This window comes from Puntigrus tetrazona, chromosome 7 (assembly GCF_018831695.1).
Source record: "Puntigrus tetrazona isolate hp1 chromosome 7, ASM1883169v1, whole genome shotgun sequence".
In the NCBI taxonomy this organism is placed as follows: domain Eukaryota; kingdom Metazoa; phylum Chordata; class Actinopteri; order Cypriniformes; family Cyprinidae; genus Puntigrus; species Puntigrus tetrazona.
The window spans coordinates 37,490,792-37,508,950 of NC_056705.1; the positions used below are offsets into that span (position 1 = coordinate 37,490,792).

The window sequence follows — 18,159 nt, forward strand, 5'->3', positions numbered from 1 at the left end:
GCGTAGACGATGATCCGTTGCTGTGGTGACATATCGAGTCTCCCGAAGTGTCGTGCCACATTTCAGGATGAGATTTCCCAGTTTGTACGGCGTTCAATAAAACCTGTAAACCTCTCGCGTCTTATCTTTGCACACTCCGCTGCCGTTGACTTCAAGGCACAGATGGCGATATAAAGAGAGAGGATAAAGCAGGAAAGGCCGACCGGATCCGATGGACGTGAAGCAGCAATGTCTCATTGTCTAATTCGGATAAAGAAACATGGGTTTTTAATATGAGAGAGCACACTAATAAATATGAAACCGCATCTGGCTGCATCCTAACAGAATGGATTTTTATGCATGAGCGTCTTGCTAAAATTCATAAAGGCATTGAATTGTGATCCATCCTTAGAATTATCATAATGCATCACTCCATATGGCACAGTGGGGACAGAAAGTGAAAATCACCATCTAATTTCCTGTGTAAACATTCCAAGCTGTTTAGTGCCGCTAATCTGAGATCCCGATCACTCATTTCTCGCCTGGGCGGAAATAAACAGAGTCGTCGATGACCAGGTCCACCTCTCATCTGCGCCGCTGCCCTCTTGGCCGCTTTGTCTCCATCTTAGCTGTTTTTGTCTGCGTGTAACATTATGCACGTACAATTAGGTCTCACTGTCAACTAGCGCTTGAGAGGACAGAGCCATTACATGGTCTGTCGTCCTTCTGCCAGGAAAAGCGGGCAAATATTTACTGGATTGAAGGGAGATCTGTTGTGTGTTGGGGAAATGATGCAGTGACATGAAGCACACAGAGGCAGATGCACTGCGTTTAGACTAATAAAAACAGTGACGTTTAGAAAGCTGATTCAAGTTTAGAGGTGAAAACGGGCCTCCAAATGTTAGAAGCGTACTGAAAATAAACAGAAACATTCATTTAAAAAAATAATCGATAAATCTTGAATTTACAAAAATACGTTTGTGGTTCTCAGTCAAGAGGGTGAGAGTGAAAAATATTTAAAATATGCAGAAATGGCTCAAAATTAAGATGCAAGATTATCCAAGCTTATTTCTTATTACGATTTATTTATTTTAGTCTTCAACAACCCCGATATACTACAGAGAGAATTGTATATGTGTAATTTTAAAATCATCGAAATGAATGCATATCATATTTTGAAAAAAATATTAGTTTGTTTATAATATTCACCAGTTGTTATTTTTGAGTATGTTTGTCATCATAAATGAGGAAGCCTTGTAAATGTACCGTGAACATGTAATAAAAATCTAGACAATTCAGTTAACGTATTAAGGAATTATTTCATTCATAATTACGTAATTATTTCAGAATATAAACGCTGACCTTGGAGTCAGAAAGGCTGAGAATCACTGCGATTCAAAGTGAGTGACTGATTGACGTTTTTGTTTTCACTGAAGCTCGAAATGCTCTTTGGATGATGCTCAAATCCTGCTGGAGAACGTGATCGTCAGGTCCGACAGCAACTTGTTGTGTTCATGCAGCTCGAGTGCCGCTGTTATTGAACCAGAATAGGACAAACCAAACAGGGTTTTCGGTTCAGTTTCTCTCAAATTGTTATTCTGATAAACTGTAATGTAAAAAAGCATAATATTCAATGAATGTTTCAGATCTGTCCTCTTGTCTGAGCAGACTGGGGTGTTTCTTGTCTGTTCTCATGCCAAATGAACAATGTATAATGTAAATGTATATATGTATTATATGCTAGTGTATATTTGACATTAATATCCAACTATTGTGGATCATTTCCTAGCCCTACACGCAGCTCTAACTCAATGCATTTACTGCCACCTTGTGGTTAGTTTTAAAACTATATTTAAAAACAATAGATGCACCACGAGAAGGCATCTGATGTACTTTGAATCTGTTCTCAGTATTATTAATCCCAGTGTATGACTGGGCAAGGCCTAAAGAAGTGCAGTGACACATCTGTTCACACACGTCAGTAAAAATGCTGCCGATCAAAATATATTAGATATTTAATATGCATCTACAGTGGACGGGGAGCTAGCCAGTACGATGTAGAATCTGTCCACACACATTCAAAGCAGACAATAAAACGTGAAAGAGCTTGTCATTTTATCGCATTGTGCTTGGTTAGGGCATGAAGTCTTTCTCCCTGATAATATTTTACATCTGTGTTTGTTCAGAGTCTCAAGCATGTAAACGTGCACACTAGCAAGTAATATTGTGGTATATAATAAAATTTTTTTTTAAGGTTTGATTTCTTTCTTATTCTGTATGTACACCAGTGATTCACACCAGAGAAAAGCCATTCACTGCCCTGTTCAAAAACAAACCAACCGAAAGGAAGTCACGATGAGCTAATACTGACAGTTTGGAGGAGGAAATAAATAACTGAAGGAGTTACCAAACAGACCTACACTGTTTTAGTTCACTGTTTTAGTGTCTGAATGATGGCGAGGGTCCTGTCCAGTCTGTAGATATTTCAGGCTGCTTCAGTTTCTAAGGGCCTGAAGGTTTTTCTCCAGTGTCGCAATGAATGTTGGTGTCCTTAAACTAAGTACAAAATAATAATAAATAAACAAATATTTAATATAAAATTAGTAAATATATATATATATATATATATATATATATATATATATATATATATATATATATATATATATATAGTAGAGTATAGTGCTCTTACTATTTTACCCCTTATGGTATACTAACAGAGGTATGCCAGCCACTTAAAATTCACTCACTTGTAACCATATTAGAATTAACCACTTAATTAACCGTATTAACCACTCACTTGTAACAGTATTAGAAACGTTTTGGGGGCCGAGGAAGATCCAAAACTTAAAGACTAAACATATAAAAGTTTGAACGATGCACTATTTTGACTAAAACAACCATCCCGCTTTTTGCATAGTTCATCCTACTGGACACAATCTGAAATAATATTTAACATAGTATATCTGCCGTTTGTAAATTTGAAGTGTGGCACCATCAAGTTTAAATCATTTAAATGAAATCTAAATGAATAAATGAATAAATAATCATCTAATTTTTACAAAGTTAAAAAAATTGAAATGGAATAAATAAATAAATAAATAAACTTGGGTTTCCACAGATAACCTCTGACAAAAAAAGATGTCCATGCTAGATTTGGCATATTATCTCATTGTTTTCTCCCGTGTTATTAATACAATTCACAGGCTCAGTGTGGACCTATATGGGCTTATTATTGAACCATTTCACAGATGAGACCAAATACGAGTTCTCCATAAACAGATATCAACAGAGCACACATGGCACTCCTCACTAGCTGATTAGATTAGATATGCAGATGAGGAGAGTTGCTCGCTACCTAGCATGGAATGACAAACTCTGCAAAAGTCAGGAAAGTTTTGTTGGTTTGGTGTCAAGAAAGAGACAGACGAGAGCAAACAGAGCAAACGAATGCCTCCTCTCAACACAAATTCAGTTTCTAAACACCCAGTGCTTGCTTTTGGCACAGGCCTGCTAAATCCAGAGCAACAACTAAGGGGGTCTTATTATTTAGACTGTTGGGAATATTTGGCCTCCACATATTTATCATTTATTTCCATGAAAATAAGTAAAACAGCCTATTTTATTCAAATAAATAATCTTTAACCACAGCACAGATATGTTTTTTAATTCAAGGTTTTAATGTTTTAGCATCGATGGTTGTTCCGTAAAACCTTTCATAATATTGGATATTAAAACATCCGTACTGTCTTTTTTTTTTAAAGCTACTTAAAATTCTGCAAACAAAAAGGTATTTAGGACTTTTCAGCATTAAGGACTTTTGGGGTTGTGTAACGTGAGACCAACGTGCGTGTAACATGCGTGTGACGTTTGGCGGTCTCGTGATGATCGGCTCTCGATTCCGATTGGCTGCTGCTGGATCGGTCACTGGCCGCGTGCCGAGTGAACTCGGCGCTGATTGGCTGGTTCGGTTCGAGCGAACGGATTGGGTCATTTCTCGTGACTGGTGGTGAAATGGTGTGCCGGCTGGACGAGAACTGAACTGGACGGGTTAGGTGTGTCAAAAAAAGACAGCTTCAAGGTAAAAGATTGCAGGTGACACGGGTTTACGGTGTACTCCAGCAGAGAAGCGACAGAAAGCGCGTGACTATGGGGGAAGAAACCGAGAGCTCGGTGAAAAGACAAGACCAGGATGTGAAGAAGGAGAATGCACGCACGCCGGAGGATAACGGCGTGAAATATTACACACGAGAAGAGGTTCAGGTCCACAACATGAGCAAAGACACGTGGCTCATCATCCACGACAAAGTGTACGATATCACAAGTTTCATGGAGGAGGTAAGAGGCTTGGAGTTTCATCATGTCCTCCACATCACTCCCGACACAACTGTTTAACCACCCAGCACCGAATCCTCTTTCTGTTGTTTATATATCCTAAATACGAGCTGCTTTTATTAATTTGCAGTTTGAATGTGTCTATACTCGAAACACGAGCCGCTGACAAGATCATTAAAGTTTGTGTGGCCCGATTAGTGTGTTAGCATGCTAGTTTCACTGCAGGAAACAACACACCGGAGGATGAAACTAGATCAATCCCTACGATATTATTTTGTTTCAAGACATAGGGACACATGCTTTGAATCGGTGCGTGTTAGCCACGTAAGTTAGCTGCTCTGCTAGCCCGATCATGTCGAGCTGTCAATCAACAATAAAACAAGCGATCCCTGCTGCGTTTCACGTCCGACGCGTGGCAAAACGCGTTTTGCCTTTCAAATCCTGACTCATAATATACATTTTTATAATATTACGACCTACATTTCTTTGTTTTCATTTCTGTATGACGTAACTACGGTGTCGTGCGGCACGCGTGTGAACGTTAACCGAGTCGGGAACCGAATCTTTCGATTCCGATTCCCTGATTTTACTATATTTGGGGACGTTAATGTTTGTAGAAAAAAAGAGGAACTTTTAGAGGTGCAAATATATACAGTTCAGGCAGCTGCTAACTATATTAAATAATAAACAAACTAAAAACTGCATCGTTTACTAAAGGACTGGGTTTTAATTTGTGACTCAAACTTTATTTTGATTAGCCGAAAGAGTATTTTAATATAATTCTGTTTGAACTGATTATAGATAAACCAAAGAATGAATTGAGTGCAGTAGTGGTTTACCAAAGTAAAAATCCATTGACTTTCTCTATAGGAGATATTGACTTGCAAAACCATATATATATATGCTGTTAAAGAGATATGAGGTTGTTAATGGATATATAAGCTTTTTCTGACGCTTTTCTCAATGCTCATTAATAACTTTGTCATCCCAGACTTTGATCCGATATGGAAGCACGTCCATATTAAAGTATGACATCAGTAATGAATAGCCAGTCACATGCCTTGGAAGCGGTTAACTTCTCACAAGACAATCAGTGCAGTTTAAAGACTGAAACAATATGAAGAATCAAACACGTATATAAAAGAAGATGAAAAGAGCTGTATGTTAAAGATGACAACTTGAAAACATCTTGCTATATCAGTGCAAGTGATTGTTGTGAAGTTTATACAGTTGATAACTGATAAGGTAAAAAATGTGTTTTTTCATATTGATTCTAAATCCTATTTATATTGCATATTATTTACATATTAGCTATATATTTTGCAGTTAACATGAAATATTTTTTTTTCCATATATGCAATCAATATTTCTGCATCACTTTTAATTTAATTGCCATATACAGTACTTCATTGGATTGTAGTTTTTTTCCTTCATTAATCAGTTAAGGACCCTATTTCTATATATTTTTGTGCAATATGTTAATCTCATCCAATTTGCTTCTTATCTATTTGCTTCGTGACTTGTAAGTTTTCAATGAAGTTGTATTACCATACCTATGGAAGAAATGATACATGATACACATTTTAGGAAGGAAAAGTGCGTGGGCACTGATGCGCTACAAGAACCGGTTTCCTGCATTAACGTGTTTTGTTCAGAAGGCTTACGCAGAAATGTTGAAGCGACTTCCCAGTGTCAAACGTTTCTCACCGTTGTGTAACACGAGTAAGGTTAGAGTTTGAATGTTGTGCAACGTGTGTCATCAGACGTGTGTTTCCAAAGAATATAAACCCTGTCTTTAATTTCGACAGCATCCAGGAGGTGAAGAGGTTCTGCTGGAGCAAGCGGGCGCAGATGCGACAGAAAGCTTTGAGGATGTGGGTCATTCCACAGACGCCAGAGAGATGCTCCAGCAGTATTACATCGGCGAGCTTCATATGGTAATATGACGAAAAGCATATGTCGTTTCTATTCTATATTCATAGCATATCATTGCTCTTTTGTTGATTCATCTAAACGATTAAATGTAAACTTAATCATCCAGTGTAGGACTGCAACTAAAAATTATTTTAATAATCGATTGTGTAAACAAAATTATGGCTTTTTATTAAAAAAAGTTATTCTACATATTGTGCTGTGTTGTTCTCCAAAAAGCGTGCAATATGATATGTAACATTTGTGTTGACATGCTCATGTTGATTTATAATATTACATAAGGATATAACCTTATAATGTAAGGTATGAGCTGAGAAAAACATGCCTCACATATTAAAATCTTATGAGTATGTTGATGCTTTATATGAAGCTTTCTCACGTTTAGGATTACTCGGATCACATAGATTTCCTACAATAGTTCACTGTGCTTATTTCTATTAACAATACACCTCTAAAAACACGCTTTTATCTGCAGTAAAAGATGATAAACTGTTGATGTAGTATTCATCTGTGTCTATAAGTATGTGGAAAGCCATGAACTTTAATTAGACCTATTTTCTGTTTCAGGATGATCGGAAGAAAGCCTCAAAAAAGGTAAAAAAACAAAAAAAGCAATAAACAAAAGTCTCCTGACCTTTGTGACTGATGCATGAACTTGATTTGCATGACGTAAAGGTTGTTGCAGCTTGTTAATGTTTGCTCGCTTTATCACATTTCTGTTCTAGGAAGTTTACATTACAACTTCCAAAGACACCAGGTAGGAGTTCAAACTATATTCTACTGCAGTACTCACGTTTGGCCTGTTTTTATTTTGTTAAAGTGTTTCTCTTTCGCTCAGGTCATGGACCACCTGGTTAATTCCCACATTGGCTGCCGTACTTGTGGGCGTCATGTACCGTTACTACGTGTTGGAGCACAAATCCTCCTGAACTCCCGTGAACTTTGTCACCGATATATATTTTTCTCATCTGGAGGCCTTGACTTGTTTCAGTGAGTGAGTCAGCAAGATCACTCTAAACTCCTGCTCATCCTCTCTTCTTTAGTTTCCTCTCAACTAGCTGTATGGAAAAGCTCCAAAGCTTTCTTCCATGCTTTCTGACATCAAGTTTAGACTTTTTTTTTTTTTTTTTTTTTTTTTAAATGTACTTGGAAATGACTTCAACTCCTTTAAATTAATCTAGAGTGTAGTTGGAAAGATCAGGTCCTTCAGGTATGGTGATGGATTTTAATTCGCTGATCATTTTGACAAATCACAAGTCCACAGCCTTCACATAGCTGCTAATTTATGTTTGTCAGTGAATTGCTTTAGGTTTATTACCTAAGGACTTTGACCAAATGATTCAAGTGGAGCTGAAAGATAAGAAGAGAACAGCAAGTGTCATGCTACTAAAAAAGAAATCGCTATTTTAAATACGACATGTTTCCCAAAGGAATAGTTTGCCCCAAAATCAAAATGCTCAGTTACTCATTATGTCATTCCAAACATCTATGACCTTTCTTCTGTGAGATAAATAAATAAATAATAAAAATTTATATATATATATATATATATATATATATATATATATATATATATATATATATATATATATATATATATATATATATATATATATATTTTTTTTTTTTTTTTTTTTTTTTTTTTTTTTTTTAAATAAGAATGTTGGTAATCATGACCAAATTTCGGTCACCATTGGCTTTCAATGTATGGAGAAAAAAATATACATGGATATAAGGGTGAGTAAACGATGGCAGAATTAATTTTAGTTTTCGGGTGAACTATTCCTATAAAGAAAACTACATAAAACATTGTCATTGTTTTAAATGTGGTCATATCTCTTTTGCATGAATGTTGTCGTTCAACATCAGACAACGTGCAATTGCTGAAATGTAGCATAGAGTTACAGTCATACAGTGCTTTAATGTCATATGTACACTTTTTCTTACAATGAATATTTCTATAGTGTGGTACCGTACCTGTATCTACAAACTTGAAATCGACTCCATTCTTCAGCCTTTTTGTAATAATGCATTTGAGAGACGTTTAAATGTTTTTTTTTTTTTTTTTTTTTTTTTTTGGAAACATGCTGATGAGAACATTTAGTTTTGGGAAGTGTTTGATACTTGAACTGTTGTACAGCTTGCAGAGTACATGTTCATATATTCATTATGCATATGCTTCTCTAATGAATTGTTCTTAGCATTTTAAGCACTTGCATGTATTTTCTAGCTCTGCTGGCTTTGGCTTAAAGGGCAGGTCATGAAAAAAACATCATTATGCAAGTGTTGCCTCTAACTTCAAAAGCATAAGTAAACCAAAATGTCTACTTTTGTTTGCTTTTTGTGTTCTTTTCCAAACAAAATTACATTTAAATCAGGTAGTTTTTAATGAAACACATTATTATGCCATTATTGTCATGTTTTTATTATTAATCCATAAGTATCATTGTTAATGGATGAGTTTCTCTTAGATTTATTTTTAGATTAATTTCTTGCCATGCGTTTGAGTGTCATGTTTAAAATCATTTGACATTCCTGCCCCAAGAAATGTGCAAAATCCTGCCAGGCTGAGTAAATTCGTTCAGCTTTGTCTAACAATTGATGTTCAGATGTTTGTGTGCATTTTATATGTATAGCTATGGATGACATTGTCAAGTTTTCTTTGGTTCACATTAACGTCATTTATATTTTAACTATAGGGGGAATAAACTGAATTGAGAATAAGTGTGTTAGTCTCTAGATCCCTAGCTCTTTTAGTTCAACAACAGGAAACATCGCAGTTCAAGACCTCTGTAATTGCTGAAATAAATGTCATCTATTTAAAAATTATAATTTATCTGTCAGATTAGGATTATCCGTGGTACGTCATCGTGAATACGACTGACTTACTGAATTTGTGTTTGTTAAAGGTTTCAATAAATGTTTCAAAATTCAGATGTATTTGTGCAGTGATTACTCCGTTATATGCCTTATTTTAGACTTCGGACAAACTTAGGAAGATGCATTTAAGCTTAAAATGGTAAAGTGTTAGTGCAAAAGCATTTATGGATGCTTTAAAGTACAGACAATATTTGTCAATGCATTTTGGACTGTTCATTTTTGTCTATGGATATTAAATTTTACTTTATTTTAGTGCTGTAAAATGATTAATCCCCAATAAATACATGCAAAATAAAAGATTTTGTTGATGTGTATATTTAATATATATATATATATATATATATATATATATATATATATATATATATATATATATATATATATATAATTTTTTTATTTATATTTATTTGTGATATAAATAATTTGAATATAAATATAGATATGCAAATAATTTCAAAATATGTGTACTGTATGTGTGTGTATTGATATATACAATATACACAGAACACGTATAGTTCAAACAAAAACGTATTTTGTATGAGATTAATTGTTTGACCACTTATGACTTATGGTACAATCTGATTAAAATAATTTAGGTTTGTGTTGTTACAAGACTGTTGAAAGGTGTTTCGCAAAAATAATTACATATTTAATCATATGGGGAGGTATAAACACAAACTTTATTTATAGAAATTCATCTTTTCCTATACGTTTTAACAGATTTTTACATTTTATGATTTTTAAATTTAACCTTAATAAACCTCAATCAACTTAATTAACCTTTATAAAGCCGTTTTTAAAGTGTCCATTGTCTTTTGGGTACAGATGAAATCGGATCTTTTGAAACGATTCACGAGAGCGATTCATTCGGGAGTCGGATATGACGTCACTATGCTGTGAATGTCGGGATAGTAATGGCGCCCTACTGTACACATTGTTGACGTTTGCCGCTATGCTATTTCATCGAGTATTTTTATTATATCGCATGTTACTTAGGTTTTATCGCACCGTGTAGAACTGATTAGAGGAACTTTATGTGATTGGCTTCTGAGGATATCGTTTGAAAGGTAAACCCGTTAATTTTTTTCTCTTATGAGTGAATAGTGCTACAGTACTGTTTTACATTAACAAACATATCAAAATGTTCATCGTGTAAATCTCTGAGCCGTTTAACCATCAGCTATATTCTTCTTCCATCTTCCATCAGCTATTTTTATCAAACGCGAGCTAGATATACAACAGTTTTTATATAAATGCAGCGGTCATTTTCTGATCCCTTTGCTATATTATAAGTTCAGTTAATGTTTTTAACCATGTAACAATACATTTAGGAAAAACGAAATACTATAGTTAAAAGTGTGTTTAATATTTTAAGACCAAAACTGACGTATACATATCTATGGCTAATACCTTCATGACTAATGCTAGGCTAGCTGTAGTATTGTGTTTTATATATATATATATATATATATATATATATATATATATATATATATATATATATATATATATATATATGTATATAATATGCAATAATGACACGAACTATAATTTTTATTAGTGGCAAAACGTGCCTCTTAAATTGTTTAGGGGCATTTTAGACCAATTTAAAATTAAAATATATGTTAACACACTTATTTTAAATCACATGTAATCATAATAATGCCATGTTTTATCAGAATGTGTTGGACTTGGATCGTGAAGACCGGCTAAATGAGTAACTTTTGGCTACTTCTTTTAGACACTTTACCGGGAATCCACCAGCGGAGTACTGTGGTAAAGACCTCAGCAGAGATGGACGAGGATTGCTCCCTGCATCGACTGGAAGGAAGTGACCCCAGTGTTCAAGTCGGGGGGCTGATCGTCAAGAAGAAGAGTGCTTCATCAGAGCAGCACGTGTTCAGAGCGCCCGCTCCACGCACGTCACTCCTGGGCCTCGATCTGCTGGCCGCACAGAAACGGAAGGAGCGGGAGGGGAAGGAAAGACTGGACGATCAGCCCAAGAAATCCAAGGTGTCGTCCTACAAGGACTGGGAGGAGGGGAAAAGTGATTCTGGGTCTGATGATGAAAATCAAGAGGACGGCGATATCAAGAATCGAAAAAAAGAAAGGTGGGTCGTTCTTCAAAAAACAATTATTTGCATAGACCGTTTGGTGTGAAAAATGTAGGAACAACAGATACACAAAAATGCTCTGGGTGTCCTTGTAATTGTGTTAAGTATCATGTCAAGTAACATGTCTCCATTCTCTGTACAACAACACAAGAACACAAATACAGCTAAAGACTAATTGGGCTAATTGGACTAAGGCTTTATTAAAAAAAAAGAGTAAAAAAGCTTAAAAAAACACAGAAAAACAAAATTCCACATATTTTAATGATTGATGCCAAATTATATATAAAGTGTTATATTTGTAACTTGATGTATTTTATAAATAATGTTTATGTATAGTATTTATTCCTTTTATAATTTTTATTTTATTATCCAGATCATTCATAAAGCCTCCTATCTTAAAAACAGTAATATTTTTTTAAAAATAATTCTCTTCTGCTCACAAACTGCAAAATACAGTAAAATGTAGTTTTTACATTCTATTTAAATATATATATTTAAAATGGTATATTTTATTGCTGTGGTCAAAGCTGAATAAATGCAGTACAGTCATGAGTTTGTTACATGCTTCGACAGAAAATACCGTGTCACTGGATCAGAAACGCCGACAAACCCAGGAGGAGTTAGTGAGGAGTTCAAGCAGAAACACCAACAGAGAGAGAAGGACAGACGAGAACATGGGGTTTATGCTTCTTCCAAAGAAGACAAGAGCAGAGACAAAGACAGATCCAGAGACAGGGACAAAGACCATGACCGCTACCGGGACAGAGACCGAAGAAAAGACCGAGGTAAGTCAGGTGTTTTCGGCCTGAGAGATCTCGCCTCGCTGTCTCAGGTTTTCATCTTGGTTTCATGTCTTCCTTCAGATGAGCGGGAAAGCAGCCGCAGCCGTGGCTCCGGCAGCAGTCGCTCTGAGCGAGGTGAAGGCAGTGTGAGGAGTGAACGCTCACAGAGAGACGGCTGGTCCGACCGCATGAGCCGCGGTACTCGCCGAGATGAGCCTGAATCACCCCGCAATAAACCCAAAGGTCAGTCACGCTCTCACGTGTGCTCCGAACACACTGCCCTGTTCAGATGTAGTATTAATGAATGCACTCAATATCATTTCCTGCACTGTTTGTTGTGAGATATGCCAAAATGGAACATTTCCTTTTTTTATATTTAATCCATCCATCCACTATCCTATAGGAACAAGAGAGAAAAGTATAGTTGAATCCTCCAAACTTTGTACACTAATTCACATTAAGGCTGAATGATTAATCCCAATTAAACCGAAATTGCGTTATTGCTCAGTGTGATTATCATATCAAAGGCTTTGCTTTAAATTAAATAAATATAAGCTCTTCCTGTTTTATATACAAGCATCCTATGCCTTTGTGAATGAAACGCACAAACACTGTATTTAATTAGAAAAATCAAAAAAAAAAATTCTAAATTCTGCAGCCTAAAAATCCTACTTATAATAAACCTGAAATCTGAAACAAATGTGTCCTGTTTGTGTGAAATGATGGCTCAAGTGTGTTTCGTATGTCCACACAGATTTGGCCACTCCGTCACGCTCCAGCTGGGATGAGGATGACAGCGGATACGCGAGCTCGCGTCACTCTCATTGGGAGAGCCCGTCTCCTGCCCCTTCTCACCGGGAGAACGAGCGCTCCGAGCGCAGCCATCGCTCGGTGCGCGACAGTGAGAGGAGAGACAGGTGCGAATCACTTCATCGGTGATTAATGTTGAAGGGTATTTGTGCTGACGGGGTTTGTGTTGTCAGAAGGAATATTAATGGGCGTTGCATTGTCACTTTTGTTTTTCAGGTCAAGTAAACCTCAATATCCAGCAGATACTCCTCTACCAACCCCATCATACAAGTACAACGAGTGGGCCAATGACAGGAAGCACCTTGGATCCACTCCACGTCTGTCCCGTGGAAAAGGTAAAGATGACACTTAACAAAATTCTTTTTGTGTGTGAATTTTTAGTTGTTTGTCTACTGTTTTGTTTGGTAAATATTGACTAATATAAAATTCTAAACTAAGTTACTTCCCAAATTCTACATTTATTGTTTTTTTCATTTTTATCTATTTATTTCCTTTTTAATTTCTAATATTATAACACTAATGTATTTTTTTGCGCTTCAGAATATTTAAATAATTTTTTTTTTAAATAGTATTTCTAATACCTAACATAATAAATAGAATATGTATTAAGCCAATGATTAACAAACAGGTTTAATTTCAAACTACACATGTGTCGTGTATGCACTACTTTTCAAATGTTTGGGCTTGATAAGATTTTTTTTTTTTAAGAAAATGAAACTTAGCAAGGTTTATTAAGCAACAAATCAAAATACTGGAATTAATTCTTAACTTTCGAATGATTTCTGAAGGATCATATGACACTGAAGACTAGTGTAATGATGCTAAACATTCAGCTTTGCCATCACAGAAATAAATCACATTTTAAAATGTCAAAACGTTCATTTGATTGTAATTATATTTCTAAAAAACAAAAATCTCACAATTCTTCGTGAACAGTAGTAGTAGTAGCATCTATGTTATATTTATATGGACTCTTGTTTTGTAGGTGATAAGAGGGAGGATCGAGAGGACGGCATCCTGTTTAATAATGAAGAAGAGAAGGAACAGTGGGAGGAAGATCAGAGGGTGAGTGCTTAAAACTCATACAGTCACTTATCATGCGTGTATATATTTAAGAAAAGTTTATATGTAAAATATGGGTAAATATATATTTATAATATTTCATGTACGTGTTCTCATTTTTATTTTGGTGCAGCAAGCCGATCGAGACTGGTACATGATGGATGAAGGTTTTGATGAGTTCCACAACCCCTTGACATCCAGTTCAGATGAGTATGTGAAGAAGAGGGAGCAGATCCTACAGAAGCAGACCCAAAAACGCATCTCGGCGCAGAAACGGCAAATCAACGAGGTACCGATGCGCATCCTCACCCGTCTGTACCTTAAAGACCTCGACACAAGTGCCGTACTCACTCACAAGTGTGTTTTTCTTCAGGACAACGAACGCTGGGAGACCAACCGCATGCTCACCAGCGGAGTGGTTCAGCGTTTGGAGGTGGATGAGGACTTTGAGGAAGACAACGCAACCAGAGTCCATCTGCTTGTCCATAACCTCGTGCCGCCCTTCCTGGACGGGAGGATCGTCTTCACTAAGCAGGTACGGATGTCTCTGAGCATGCATGTGCTTATTTCTATTCACTAGACTTGTGAGTCTTTAACTGACGCTTTTGTCTTCGTCCTGCGACTCCAGCCCGAGCCGGTCATTCCCGTGAAAGACGCGACCTCAGACATGGCCATCATCTCCCGTAAGGGCAGTCAGCTCGTCCGGCGACACCGAGAACAGAAAGAAAGAAAGAAGGTGCACAGATGGTTTTTAATACTTCATGGTTCACACTTCTCTCACTGCAGGGCAGCAGTGTAGATGTAATTGTTCTGATTGGTTCTCCTACAGGCACAGCACAAACACTGGGAGCTCGCTGGCACCAAACTGGGTGATATCATGGGAATCAAGAAAACAGAGGAGGATGCATCAGATGGAAAACCTGTCGGAGAAGATGGAAAAGTGGATTACAGGTAATTTTGTCACTCACATATATCCCTTACGATTTCATCTGTTTTAAAATATTATTTTACAGTACATCTCTCAGGGGACAAATGTTTACAGACAGATGTACACAGATGAGTTTTTTTTTTATTTTTATTTATCAAATTATCCTGAAAAATAAAACATCATTATTTCCACAAAACTATTAAGCAGCACAACTGTTTTTAATATTAATAAGAAATGTTTTTTGATCATCAAATCAGCATATTACAATGATTTCTATGAATCATGAGACACTGGAGACTGAAGTAATAATGCTGAAAATTCAGTCTTGCATCACAGAAATAATTTACTTTTTAAAATGTTACAGTTGCTTTAAGTTGTAATATTTTTACATTTATATTTTTGCTAATTTTTTTAATGCTTATACTTTAGGAGACTTCTTTCAAAAACGTTAAAAAAAATCTTTTAAACAGTAGCGTAGATATAATTTAGCATGTTTAAATGAATTTCACAGAATGCTGCAGTTAAAATCAGCACATCATTTAAAAAACATCTGGAGATTTCCTTATGGGCCTCTTTCTTATCTTTCATATTTTCAGAGCGGAGCAGAAGTTTGCTGACCACATGAAGGAGAAGAGTGAAGCGAGCAGCGAATTTGCTAAGAAGAAGACTCTGTTAGAGCAGAGACAGTATCTGCCCATCTTTGCTGTTCGCCAGCAGTTGCTCAACATCATCAGGTCCTGACACTGTATTAATTTCACCTGAGATCTGCCTCTACGTTTGTGAGCTCATGTGTCTGTTCACGGCGTGCTGATGTTTTTCTTTGTGTCTCTCTGGCAGGGATAACAATATTGTGATTGTGGTGGGGGAAACAGGAAGTGGTAAGACGACTCAGCTGACTCAGTATCTTCATGAGGATGGTTACACCAGCTATGGCATGGTGGGCTGCACACAGCCCCGCAGAGTGGCAGCCATGAGCGTGGCCAAGAGAGTCAGCGAAGAAATGAACAGTAACCTGGGAGAAGAGGTGGGTGCCTGGACAGCTTTTCTTGGCAAATATATTAATATTATCGAGAAATAGTGCCACCTGGTGGATTTGAGGTGGCTAGCATGTTATTTTTCTTAAAAGCAAATACTGAGAGAATGATAGTGGATTCCTGTAAATTGGGGGTTATTTTCATTACCTCAAACTAAACTAAAAGCATAAAGTAAAATGTTGTTTTGTTATTGGAAATAAAACAAATGCTAACAAAAAAAAATAAAATAAAATGTATCGTATATATATATATATATATATATATATATATATATATATATATATATATATATATATATATATATATATATAACATGTCCTAGATTCTGTTTGGCATCCACAAATTTTAATATCTTGAAAATGTATATATAAATTGTAAAAATACCATTTATAAATATGTAAATATTAGAATGATTTCTTAATTATCACATGATACTGAAGACTGAATAATGGTGTTAAAGGAATAAATGACATTTTAAAATATTAAAAGTAGGAAATTATTTCAAGCTGTTACTATATGCCTATTTTTTACTATTTTTTAATAATGTAAAAAAATCTCGTACTTATTCCAAACTCTTGTGTATTATTTTATTAACAACTTTTTATTCAACCCTGATTCGTCCATGTCCTAAAGACGTTCATTTCTTTAATGTCTATACCAGGTTGGTTATGCCATCCGTTTTGAAGACTGTACATCAGAGAAGACTGTAATAAAATACATGACGGATGGGATTCTTCTGAGGGAATCTCTGCGGGAGTCAGACTTGGACCACTATAGCGCCGTAATCATGGACGAGGCCCACGAGCGCTCTCTCAACACTGACGTGCTCTTCGGTCTGCTCCGAGAGGTGATCCATCACCGTCCACTTTCACATCAATCCATATTAATGCCTTTTTTCCAATAGTCAATTTATTTGGTTTTCATCCGGATTGATAGTTAAACTGTTGAATTTATATTGTGATACTGATGAGTCATCCTCTCCCTTCTTCCTTTTTTATCAACCTGGCTTTTTGATTGCTTAGGTGGTGTCTAGACGCTCAGACTTGAAGCTCATTGTCACATCTGCCACCATGGACTCAGACAAATTTGCGGGATTCTTTGGCAATGTTCCTATTTTTCACATTCCCGGCAGGACGTTCCCAGTGGATATCTTGTTCAGCAAGGTGGGGTGTTAATAGCATCTTTCGTTGAAGCTGAAGCTGGTCCGGTGCTGTACTGACGCTGAGTGTTGCTGTGATTCAGGTTCCTCAGGAGGACTATGTGGAGGCGGCTGTGAAACAGGCCTTGCAGATTCATCTCAGCGGGATGGTGGGTGACATCCTCATCTTCATGCCTGGTCAGGAGGACATTGAGGTGAGGAGATGCTTTAGTCATGCAAATGATGTTATTAATGGAATCACAGTTTAATATACACTATTAAAATAAATGCACATCTATTTTCATTTATGAGAAGTACAATGTGACCCTGGGATGCAAACCAGCCATAAGTAACAGTTTTATTTGTAGCATTAGCCAACAATGCATCAATTTTTCTTTTATGCCAAAGATCATTAGGATATTAAGCAGAGATCATTCATGTTCTACGAAGACACTTTGTATTTTCCTGCGGTTAATAAGTAATATGCATTTAGGCAAAAAAAAACACGTTTATTGGATAACACTTTTAAAATGGGTAACACTTGTTAACCTTTAACTGCAACTTTTCCCTCAATACAGTTTTTATTTGCTTACTAATAGTTAGTTAGGTAGTTGTTAAGTTTTGGTATTGGGTAGGATTAGGGATGTAGAATATAGAGGTCATGTAGAATAAGGCATTAATATGTGCTTAATTAGAACTAAATAAATGGCTAAAATTCTAGTAATATTTGTAACCGTAAAGTAAAATGTTACCTTTTATGCTGCTGCAGGTGACGTCAGATCAGATTGTGGAGCGTCTGGAGGATCTGGAGAACGCTCCTGCTCTGGCGGTGCTGCCCATCTACTCCCAGCTGCCCTCAGACCTGCAGGCCAAGATCTTCCAGAAGGTAAACCCCTGGTCTCTGCTGGAAACTCTAAGATCCCGATCATAAGGCAAACGCTTTAGATGGTTTGTGAACTAAACCTGTGTTTTCGTCAGGCTCCTGATGGAGTGAGGAAGTGTATTGTTGCTACAAACATCGCCGAGACGTCTCTGACTGTGGACGGCATCATGTTTGTGGTGGATTCTGGTTACTGCAAACTGAAGGTAAAACCATGGGAATCTGCTTTCTTTAATACGGGAGTAGCTAACGGGGTACTAACGGAGTTTTTACTTTGTGTTGTTC

The 18,159-nt window shown here is 36.4% G+C and overlaps 2 protein-coding genes across 4 annotated transcripts in view; both read left to right on the plus strand.

Annotated features, from left to right (window-relative positions):
- Nucleotides 1–3,961: 3,961 nt before the first annotated feature.
- Nucleotides 3,962–7,633, plus strand: LOC122348048 (cytochrome b5). 3 transcript variants are annotated; one of them, XM_043243303.1, is made up of 6 exons: nucleotides 5,362–5,559; nucleotides 5,902–6,041; nucleotides 6,123–6,251; nucleotides 6,814–6,840; nucleotides 6,972–7,003; nucleotides 7,085–7,633. In XM_043243303.1, exons 2-6 carry the CDS (start codon nucleotides 5,925–5,927, stop codon nucleotides 7,173–7,175), a joined length of 396 nt encoding a protein of 131 aa, XP_043099238.1. In that variant the 5' UTR covers nucleotides 5,362–5,559; nucleotides 5,902–5,924; the 3' UTR covers nucleotides 7,176–7,633. The 3 variants fall into 3 exon arrangements, with proteins under 3 accessions (XP_043099236.1, XP_043099238.1, XP_043099237.1); XM_043243301.1 differs by lacking the exons at nucleotides 5,362–5,559; nucleotides 5,902–6,041 and adding an exon at nucleotides 3,962–4,317; XM_043243302.1 differs by lacking the exon at nucleotides 5,362–5,559 and having other exon boundaries at nucleotides 5,646–6,041.
- A 2,403-nt stretch (nucleotides 7,634–10,036) lies between these two features.
- Nucleotides 10,037–18,159, plus strand: part of dhx38 (DEAH (Asp-Glu-Ala-His) box polypeptide 38) — a 19,537-nt gene continuing 11,414 nt past the window's right edge. Inside the window, exons 1-18 of the mRNA XM_043243265.1 lie at nucleotides 10,037–10,193; nucleotides 10,868–11,237; nucleotides 11,814–12,025; nucleotides 12,104–12,265; nucleotides 12,777–12,939; nucleotides 13,049–13,167; nucleotides 13,818–13,897; nucleotides 14,028–14,183; nucleotides 14,268–14,429; nucleotides 14,523–14,630; nucleotides 14,724–14,845; nucleotides 15,419–15,556; nucleotides 15,660–15,846; nucleotides 16,518–16,703; nucleotides 16,879–17,019; nucleotides 17,099–17,209; nucleotides 17,764–17,880; nucleotides 17,973–18,080. Coding sequence (XP_043099200.1) covers nucleotides 10,921–11,237; nucleotides 11,814–12,025; nucleotides 12,104–12,265; nucleotides 12,777–12,939; nucleotides 13,049–13,167; nucleotides 13,818–13,897; nucleotides 14,028–14,183; nucleotides 14,268–14,429; nucleotides 14,523–14,630; nucleotides 14,724–14,845; nucleotides 15,419–15,556; nucleotides 15,660–15,846; nucleotides 16,518–16,703; nucleotides 16,879–17,019; nucleotides 17,099–17,209; nucleotides 17,764–17,880; nucleotides 17,973–18,080 — 2,589 coding nt within the window. The 5' untranslated portion in view covers nucleotides 10,037–10,193; nucleotides 10,868–10,920. The remainder of the gene's footprint in view (nucleotides 10,194–10,867; nucleotides 11,238–11,813; nucleotides 12,026–12,103; nucleotides 12,266–12,776; nucleotides 12,940–13,048; nucleotides 13,168–13,817; nucleotides 13,898–14,027; nucleotides 14,184–14,267; nucleotides 14,430–14,522; nucleotides 14,631–14,723; nucleotides 14,846–15,418; nucleotides 15,557–15,659; nucleotides 15,847–16,517; nucleotides 16,704–16,878; nucleotides 17,020–17,098; nucleotides 17,210–17,763; nucleotides 17,881–17,972; nucleotides 18,081–18,159) is intronic.

Coding starts and splice junctions, on each gene's coding strand:
- LOC122348048 (XM_043243301.1), top strand. CDS start 4,129: ATGGGGGAAGAAACCGAGAGCTCGGTGAAAAGACAAGACCAGGATGTG. Junction 4,318..6,122: donor TCACAAGTTTCATGGAGGAG/GTAAGAGGCTTG, acceptor TAATTTCGACAG/CATCCAGGAGGTGAAGAGGT. Junction 6,252..6,813: donor ACATCGGCGAGCTTCATATG/GTAATATGACGA, acceptor TTTCTGTTTCAG/GATGATCGGAAGAAAGCCTC.